This window comes from Fusarium solani (assembly GCF_023522795.1).
Source record: "Fusarium solani strain SB1 chromosome Unknown bctg00000001, whole genome shotgun sequence".
In the NCBI taxonomy this organism is placed as follows: Eukaryota; Fungi; Ascomycota; class Sordariomycetes; order Hypocreales; family Nectriaceae; genus Fusarium; species Fusarium solani.
The window spans coordinates 4517706-4526998 of record NW_027072156.1 but is presented as its reverse complement, the minus strand read 5'-3'; the positions used below and the strand labels follow the sequence as shown (position 1 = coordinate 4526998).

Here is a 9293-nt window from a genome sequence, read left to right as displayed (position 1 = left end):
ATGCCGAACCTCAGCATCACATCGCAACCTCCCCCGTGGACCGCAACTTCGACGATACTGTACCCGCCCCTGGTTGCCCGGTTCACGTCTAAGTCGAGGTCTTCAAGCTCGAGCTACTTCGCCATGGCCATCCTGATGGGGAGCGACGGGGTCATGGTCGAAGGGGCCCTCTTCGGCAACACCACTGTCACAGGTGTCGAGGCCGGCGGCAGGTCGGGGACTGACCTTTCCTTCCACTTCACCGACCTCTATATCGCCTATGCGGGGACATACTATATCAGGGTGGACGTCTACAAGGCACCCGGGCATGACTACAACGCGGCTACACTTAGCACCGAGGTCAACAGCAATCAGATCGTCGTTACCGAAGGCTGAGTCTCTCGGGGTGTCCTTGTAAGTGGGAGAGCCTGGCAAGATTCAAAAAGATTGATAGCCTAACTGATACCTGCGGCAGCCACTTGGAGTATTGTGTGATACAGCCGCCTGCAGGCTATCGGCGTTCAAAACCTCTTGCTGCTCTCTCCACTCTGGCGCAGCAGCAGCAGCAGCACTGGCATCATCATACCATGCAGCGGGAACTGCCCGAGAAGATGATGCAATGTGCTTTGACACCGGCCACACCCTCTCGCTGATACAGAGGCGAGAAGTCGAGGATACATGAGGATACACGAGGATTTTTGGGACGGGGAAAAGGTCTCGGGGTAGACTGGTATTCTATTTCTAGCGGCGGCGCATGGAAAGGGAAACTTGAGGGTTTTGCTGTCAGGTTATGGAGGTGGGAAACCTCGGGCACCATATCATTCTTGGATTTACAGTAGGGCAAAGGACAAGGCATCTTCAAGTGCCGTTTTGAGCAAATCTTTCAGTCTCAGCAACCGCTCCAGGCGCAGACACTCGCCTCTTGGCCATAATAATCACGCATCAGAGGTCGAAAAAATCATAAACCCGCCCTTTACGGCCCTCAAGCCCGGAGAAGTTCTCCTGTTCCCGTTAGGCGCTGGATGGCACCGTGGGACTCGGCTAAGGGAAATAGAAAACGCAAATAATTCCGCATAACCGGGCCTCGATGCCAAGGGGCCCGACTGGCCAATCTGTAGGCCAGTGATGAACAGACAGGGGGGCGCACCGCTGCTCATACGTGCAGCAGGACCGGTGACGGTTCCTTGAAGCTTGCCTGAGCCGGGGACCCTTATGACGCCACCCGGCATGTTTAAAAGCCTAAACTCGATGCGGATGGGGATCTGTGCCCCATGGATGGCATCATGAGGCTATAGCCATGGCTATAGCAGAGGGGAGAGATCTCGTCAAGGGCTGGAAGAGGGCCCGAGGGGCAAAACGTCCTGATTAGGTTACGGGATCAGTCGGTGAATTGCTTGGCAAAAGGGGCAATGAAATGGAAAAAGAGAGAAACTAAGATGAAAACGGCTTCCAGGTCGCACAAGCCCCAGGCAGAAGTGTATGTACTGTATGTGGTAACCCGGGGTGTTGGCTGAAGACATTTCTTGTCTTGGCGTGTGGATGACGAGTTGACAGCCACTCATCGTGAGGGAATGACTGTGCAAGTGAATGACAAGAAACTCACGACGAAACAAAGAAACTCACTTCTACAATAGGTTCTCTGATGGTCCCGTTCCCAATCCCGTAAGAGACCCGCCGATTCGTCCGGGAGCGAGCGTGCGATTCTGAGACATGCCCAAGACATGGCTTCTGCACATCTGCAAGCCTCCCCCGGCAGCTGACAGGTTGCTTCGTCCATTGATTGATCTGACAGCAGCGTCTGGCGTCGAGCGGAGCCCGCCCAAGCCCCTCGGTGCGTGCGTGTGTCCTGTCAAAGCCTCACAAGCCTCCATCGTCGAGAGCCGGGGGTGTGTACTGCTGCCCCTCTGTCTCCCCACTGGACTGGACCCCCCCGGGCGGCCCCCGGTCTCCCGCATCGTGAGCTATATCACGCAGGGTCGCGGGCATGCCTGTTGGTGGTTATCTACGGGACCCTGGTCTGGGCTCTTTCGGCCGCCACCGCGTTAGCTAGTCCAATGGCAAGGCTTTTGCTCTGGACCCAACGTTACTTTTGTTCCGGATAGCTTCTTCCCGAAGCGCCATTCATTGCCTCGGGGCCTTCATCTGGTCTTTGCTCCTCTAGCGTCCGCGCGCAAGCCAGTCGAGGCGTGGGCCGGGCCACGGCTTGCGCTTGAGCGAACATTGCTTTCCCGTAACTCGTAAACTTACAAGTTAGGTATAGCTTTATCTAGACTTTTCTTTAGCTCTATCAAACTATTTTGCGAGTTGGTCAAATACATGGGGCAAAATACCTGGCCAATGGAGCTTTCTAGACGCCATCTAGACCTCTAATTGAACGCTCAGTCACCGCGATCTACTAGTATCAAACAATAGTTGATTTCGACCAAGCAGCTAGTTAGAAACAAAAATTCCCAATTCAGGCAGCCTTGCGAAGCTTGCACTTTATCAAATCAGATGTCACGTTGCACTAGACACAACACCTCGCGTGCTTTGATGCCGGTTTAGACAACCCGCGATACAGAACCTCAGCTCAAACTAAGCACCGCCAGCAGAAGCCCCGAAAATTTTCGGAGTACTTGCAAGATCCCTGTTTACGTAACTTCACTTTCAGAGCTCTATCATATCTCTCTGGCATCTTCTGACCACGCCAAGCGGGCGGAGTCTCCGTTGTTGCCTCCTTGAACCATGGTACACACATGGCAACCCAAGTTCAATGTGACTACCGAAACCTGGGGCTCGAAATCTAGAGTGGGTGGGGGGCAGCGACGATCGATCTCGGTGGAGACCAGTATTCCTTCAAAGACGGGATGCCAAGTGTTGAAGGCGCCGGATGAGCAAGAAGCCGGAGTGAGTAAAGAGGAAACTTGAGATATCCTATCTTCGGAGACATCACTCCGAAAGTGCACCTTTAGCGTATGAAACAAGTCGCAAGAAAAGTGCATTCTTGCAATGTGCGCAGCCTATGTTGTACAAAGAGAGAAAGCCTAGCTGAGGATCTGACGACTCAGATCCCCCCGATCACGACACGCAGACATGCCCCAGGAGATCTGGAACACTAGGGACAAGTCATAGCTGACTGGCGTGAAGAAGGGAAGACACTAGTATAGTATTGCAGGAGATTGCAGCAACAAACAAACCTGTCTCAACAGTGTGTGTGTGTGCGTCAGCGCGTGCGCATGTGTGGTGTCGTCGGCCAGAGTTTACTGTATTCATGTTGATCGCCGAAAAGCCCACATGAGATTAATGCACAAATGAAGCCATTCTCAAGGGTGTGTCATTTCGAGCTCGCCCAAGACACGGGAACCCACTTTCTCTGAGCAAGCGGTCTAGAGGCTCTGCGAAACCTGGCTTGACGCTACATCCACGCCTCGTTCCCAGCCCTGTTTCTCTCTCCGCCCACCACAAAGGGGCCTTGTCTGAAAACTGCCCTGTTGGCTGGAACACAGCCCAGAGGCGGAAACTGCGCAGGCAGAGTCCTTGGCAGACGTTGGAACACCCTCTTTTTTTCTGCTTGTTGACGACGACGACAACTCCAAAAACTTGGTTGACAATCAAAACTGCACCAAGTTTTTAGACCGCACGACGGAGCCAGGATCAGCAACCCACTAACTGTACGCTAAATTCAGTCGAAACCACGAGGTTCTCATTTATAATACCAAAGTCTTGATTCGCCAACTTCTGGCCTGTTGACAATCCGAAACGATGTAACTCGGAGAAACCTGTTCATGTGACCTCCGGGTCTGGTTTTGAACGGACGACCCGTGTCCCCTAATCCGGAGAGTCTTGCAAGGCTCGGCTGGCACTAGAGCCGTGTTTCATACTCCGAAGGAGCCGAATCGAACTTGAACCGTCGGACGCGACTTAAAAAAACGACTCGGAACCGTCGGTCCGCGGACATGCCCACGAAGGCTTGCCCTCACCAGGGCGTGCTTTCATAGCGTGCAGCACATGAACTGGAGAATAACGAGATACTCGTTTACTTCCCTATCAACTGGAAGCTCGTAACAACGTCTTCTTACATGGTTCATCCCATCAACTGACGTTGGACGTTTCACGAGATGATCGCGATATCACGTGTTTCAGCATCCCCGGCATTTATTGCCGGAGCTGGGAGGTACTCTGACGACATCGCATAGGGCTGAGCCGGGCGCCCTGTAGGGGGGGTTATAGCGGGGTGCTCGGGCCTTATTGTTAGTGCCAAGGTACCCACACCAAAGCAGGAAATTTCTCCCCTCCCCTCCGCTCTCACGAGATATCTCCAGAGGAAATTTCAACGTCAGAGTCAGACTCGTACCCCCTGAGATCTCACACCCCCTCGTTTCTTTGGTAGAGGATTCGTACCTGAGGATGGTGTACTACTTTACGTCCAGCGTCGTTGACCCGCCGGGCTTCATCTACGTCGGCAAGGACAAGTTTGAGAGTATGCCTCCCCCGCACCTCTGAGCCCTGTCTCGTCAGCTGAACCGTGTTAGATGAGGACCTGATCAAGTTTGGCTGGGATGAAGATGTCTGGTGAGGATTCTCGTCTGGGAAACTCGGCGACAGCTGACCGGGAGAACAGGGTGAGGTCGCATGGTCAACTGTATGGGAAGGGCAGAGAGGGCTGACGATTTCCGGGTTTTCTTGCTCCCCAGTTCCACGTGGATAAGCTTTCAAGCGCCCATATCTACCTCCGCATGAAGGAGGGCCAGCAATGGGATGCGCTGCCAGAGGAGCTGGTCATGGATCTCGCCCAGTTGACCAAGGCGAACTCGATCGAGGGTACAGGGACCCAACCCCTGGAGATGCTGCTAGTCCACGATTTCTGACGGGCAAATCAGGAAACAAGAAGGACAACATCACCGTCATCTACACGCCCTGGTCCAACCTCAAAAAGGACGGCAGCATGGCTGTCGGCCAGGTCGGCTTCAAGGATCAACGCAAAGTGCGTGTCTCGACTGAACCCTGCATCACCACCACCCCTCCCCCTGTCCACAGACTCACATCCTGCACAGGTCAAGAGGGTGCTCGTCCCGCAGCGCGAGAACCCCATCGTCAACCGCCTGAACAAGACAAAGGTGGAGCAGAAGCCCGACTTCAAGCAGGAAAAGGACGACCGTCTCAAGGAGCTGCGTCGGCAGGACCAGGCCGCCCAGCAGCAGAGGGTGAGGAGGACCTCTACAGCGCACCCCGGAGCTTACCCATGGCTGACTTGTCTCGGCAGAGAAAGGAGGAGGCGCGCCAGGCCCAGGAGTGGAAGGAGAAGAAGTGGCAGAAGGATCACGCCTACGATGACCTCTTCACTGATGAGAACATGGCGGGTTCGAGCAACCAGGACCGCGGCGAGGACTGGGAGGATGATTTCATGTAACGCGCAAGCCAAAGGCATGATGCTGTATACGGTTCGATTTCGTCCGGGCTCAAGTTTACTACCAAAACCAATCTTGGACTGACTACTTAACTCTCCTTATTTCCAACCAGGTTTTGCGCACAAGGGTATTGAAGTTATTACATCTCGCTTTCAAAGCAATCCAAAACGCACTAGACAAGTACCGAGGCGGCAAGACCCGCCGCCATCTATCAACCACCAACGCCGATCCCAAAGCTGCCGCTCATGCTCATTTCGTCGAGACGGTTCGAGAGGCTCCCCAGCTCGGAGGATGTTTCCAGCCTGATGGGGCTGGACGATCCCCGTTCGCTGACGGTGCAGCTCGAGATGCCTCCCTTCCGCGACCCAGAGACATCCCTTGCCGTGCTTACTGAGGTGACAAGTCGTGGAGGGAGGTCTTGCTCCTCGGTCTCCTCTTCGACCAAATCTTCCAAGTCGTCGTCACCTGGTTGTGACATTTGCTGATCCCTTGAGGCATAACCATGCACACCCCCGAGACTCACCACGGCTTCGCCTCCGGGGAGCTTCACCTCGTGAGCGTCCAGAGTCTCTGCAATATCGAGAAGCAAGACGTCCATGGGGCAAATGTAGGCAACTCTCTTACGTTGACTCCAAGCCAAGACATGCCCACAGAGCTGGCCGTGCCTGCGATCAACAATCCAAGCGCCGCTGTCGCCTGGAATGCCAAGAGGCACACCCCTCTTGTGCGTCTCATCCTCCGGACCCTCGACGCTGGTGACTTGGTACGTGTGGCTCGGGGAGACACGACCGTAGATCTTGACGCTAGTGAGGGCAGGGAGGATCTTGCCGGTCTGCAGGCCACTTGTCCGGGCCATGCACTGCACCTCCATGCCGGGGAGGGACGTGGAGGGCGCGACGGTGGTCGGCCGCAGCAGGGCCGCACCGTCTTTGTAATTTCGGCCCAGGTTCTGCAGGGACGAGTTGCTCTGCGCGCGAGGGATATTGTTGTCTTCGGGCAGTCTCTCATGGGCGAACTCGAAGAGTGCCCAGTCTACTTCGTGGACCAGCCCGTTGGCCTCCTTCCTGCGGATGCCACTCGAAGCGTAGACTTCTCCTACACTAAATGTGTCGAGATGGTCTTCATCTTGAGTGTCGGGGTCGGGGTAGAAACCCTCTTCCACGTCATCAAAGGCAGGCTGTGTAACAATGTACCCATCACCACACCCAGGCTCAATCCCAGGAATGTCACCAGGCTCGTTATACTCATCATCCTCCTCATCTTCGTCATCATCGTAATCGCTCGTGATATCAGACTCCGAATAAGCTTCTGACTCTGTATCGGAAAGCTCGTAGCCATCACCGTCGTCCGCGGAAGTCTCGTCTCCAGACTGGTCGTACCAGTCTAAGTCAGGCAAAGCGCTGCACCTTGTGGTGTCGTTGGCCCCAAAATCACGGTCCGGGTCATCAAGCATATGGTGGACTGTCATGCCATAGGGCTTGTCGTCCACTATCACAAGACCTCCCAGGCTGACAGGGGGTAAATGACGATCTCCAATCCAAGCCCCAATGCTTGCGCCATTCCCTGGTCGTTCCTGGTATTCCGGGTTGATGGCGTCGGCGTCTTCCGCATCTAAGCCGGCGCCCTTGGCACTCCTCCGGGCCATCGACCGGAGGATTGAGTATGGCTCCCGGCGAGATCTCATCACATGGCCGCGACAGACCTTCAATGCGAAGCCAGTTGTCTCATCAAACAGGTCGCCGATCCTCTTCTTGAGGATCGCGCGGACCTTGCCAACAGAAGTGCAGACAACGAGTACTGTTGGTTGGGTCTTGTGTGGGCTCGGCCCAACAGATTCGAGCGAAATCTCAACCGACTCGGGGTGTTTGCGATAAAAATGGCGAAGGGCGTGATTAATCTGAGGCATCAGAATCTTGTTCCATCTCTCCACAATCTCAGGTGCGAGCGGGACATGGGGGTAGAGTCGAAGCTTGGCTTCCGATTTGGCTGAGGGCTTATCAAGGGTGTCTGAGTCAAGGTTAGTATCCTGCATGTATGTGTACAGGTAGGACACAGGACGTACCGTCAATGTCCGCATCTGCTTCAAACTTCTCAGAGCTCTTCCCAGCCTTGGCGACGGGTGTCGATAGCGGCGCTTGTTTCTCGCTGACCCTTGATGGGGCCATCAACCCTTTCGAGTCCTTGGCGTCCTTGCCGCCCTTGGAAGAAGTGTCCCCCATGAGAGGATGGTCGGCAGAGAACCCGGTATTGGAGGCACTGGCCTCGGTTTGGCTCAATTCTTGGTCAAGCCTCTCTTCCAGGCCACTGACACCATCTAGGATGCAGCACGCCTCCAAAAATCGACTTGCCCTGACCTGTACCATTGACATTAAATGCTCGCCAGTATACCGGCCAGCAAGCTCGTCGTCGACTGCATTCCAGCATGCTTGAACAGCCTTCATGTAGAGACTACCGCATCTCACCGCCAGCTGGTCCAAGATTGACACGGGGATACTGGGTGAAAACTCAGGAGCAAGTTCCTCCAGTCTTGACCACAAGCCAATCGAAAGAAGCAGCATGGCAAGAGAGTAAAGGTCAAGAATCCTTTGGTCTGTGTACTTGGACAGAGGGGATGTGGGTGCAGTGCGGGGGTCTAGAGGATGCCGTGATAGTGGGGATGAGGTTAGGGGGGCATCATCGGGGAAAAGGTCAAACGAAGAGAGCAGAGGACGTCGAACATCAACTTCGCCGTTGACAGCATTGGGTTCCGTGGTCACAGCATCGCAGAACGAGACATTGCTTGCCACAATGTTGCCATGCGTAATGCCACGGGCGTGCAAGTCAAAGACAGTGTTGACGAGGTTTTGAGCCATCCTGAACTTGGCTTCAAGTTTGGGTTCCGATCCGGGGACAGAGAGCAAGTCTCCCAGAGTGGGCAGGTTGTAGAGTGGGTTCTTGGTGAGCCTCTCGAACGAAACCGCATTGAAGGAAGGGGGGAATCTGTAAACAAGGCCGAGCCTTGAGTTCTCGAGGTCTTCAAAGTATCCCAAGAGACGAGGCAATCCGGTCCATGTTCCCGGTGATCGCTGTGAGTCCTGCTGCAACCCAGCCGACAGCCTTTCGAAGCGAGCCATTGGCGGCATGATGCCTGTCGAGGCATATATAGAGTCGAAAGTGGCATACTCGAGAAGCAGGGGAGCCCACGGTTGGCGTGTGGTTCCGTGGGTGAGCTCCGCATAAGCTGTTTTGCTCATGAAGACAACCTCTCGAGGTACAGCTGCTTCGTTGCCCTTTCTGGGCCGCAGGTGTGTTAGGGTGAGGGGGTCAATCTGCTGCGGAGTTTGCATGCGCGTGGACTCGAATGGGCGGAAGTCCTCGGCTGGCTGAGGAGACTTGAAGGGGGCCTTGGATGATCGTCTTGGGGTTCCACCAGAAGCTCGAGTTCGAGAGAGGTCGTATAAAGTGTCGATTGATGTGGTGAGGTCGTTAACCAGATCCTCGAAGCGGTTCTTGTCCCATTGAACCAGCGGTGGCTTCGAGTCTTGTGAGGTCTGAGGCCCTTGAATGATGCGTTTTGAGCTGAGCCAGAGGGGTTCGGCCTCTGCCAGGATATCCTTAATAGTCGACATGATGCTTCCCACGACCTCACTCAAGCCAGCCTTGGATAGAGACTCATCAATCTCAGCTGATTGAGTCGGATCTGACCATTCCAGCCCCCATGTGACCAGCCTGTCTTTCTGGATCCGGAGCTTTCGGTGCAATGCCTTGATCTCAGGGTCCTCCTCATTTTGGACAGGTTCCTTGACAAAGTCGCTTGATTTCTTTGTGTCATTGTAGAGTCTGCTGAGGCGCTTTTGGAACGGCAGCTGGAAGCCGCCAAGCGGAAGAAACGACTCCATCTGTGAAATAGCGTACGGCGTTCAATTTATTTCGGATTCTTAAGATGCA

At 54.6% G+C, this 9293-nt stretch overlaps 3 protein-coding genes across 3 annotated transcripts; 2 read left to right on the top strand and 1 right to left on the bottom strand.

Annotated features, from left to right (window-relative positions):
• MRS44_003519 (uncharacterized protein) lies at positions 1–375 on the top strand (the record flags this gene model as incomplete). Its single annotated transcript, XM_046268497.2, has 1 exon — positions 1–375. The coding sequence occupies one exon, from the start codon at positions 1–3 to the stop codon at positions 373–375; it is 375 nt and encodes a 124-aa protein (XP_046137637.1).
• Positions 376–4365: 3990 nt separating this feature from the next.
• MRS44_003518 (uncharacterized protein) lies at positions 4366–5368 on the top strand (the record flags this gene model as incomplete). Its single annotated transcript, XM_065623236.1, has 6 exons — positions 4366–4438; positions 4491–4530; positions 4676–4779; positions 4839–4942; positions 5013–5162; positions 5222–5368. The coding sequence occupies 6 exons, from the start codon at positions 4366–4368 to the stop codon at positions 5366–5368; spliced, it is 618 nt and encodes a 205-aa protein (XP_065479308.1).
• A 209-nt stretch (positions 5369–5577) lies between these two features.
• On the bottom strand, positions 5578–9244 carry MRS44_003517 (uncharacterized protein; the record flags this gene model as incomplete). Its single annotated transcript, XM_046268496.2, has 2 exons — positions 5578–7373; positions 7429–9244. The coding sequence occupies 2 exons, from the start codon at positions 9242–9244 to the stop codon at positions 5578–5580; spliced, it is 3612 nt and encodes a 1203-aa protein (XP_046137635.1).
• Positions 9245–9293: the final 49 nt, after the last annotated feature.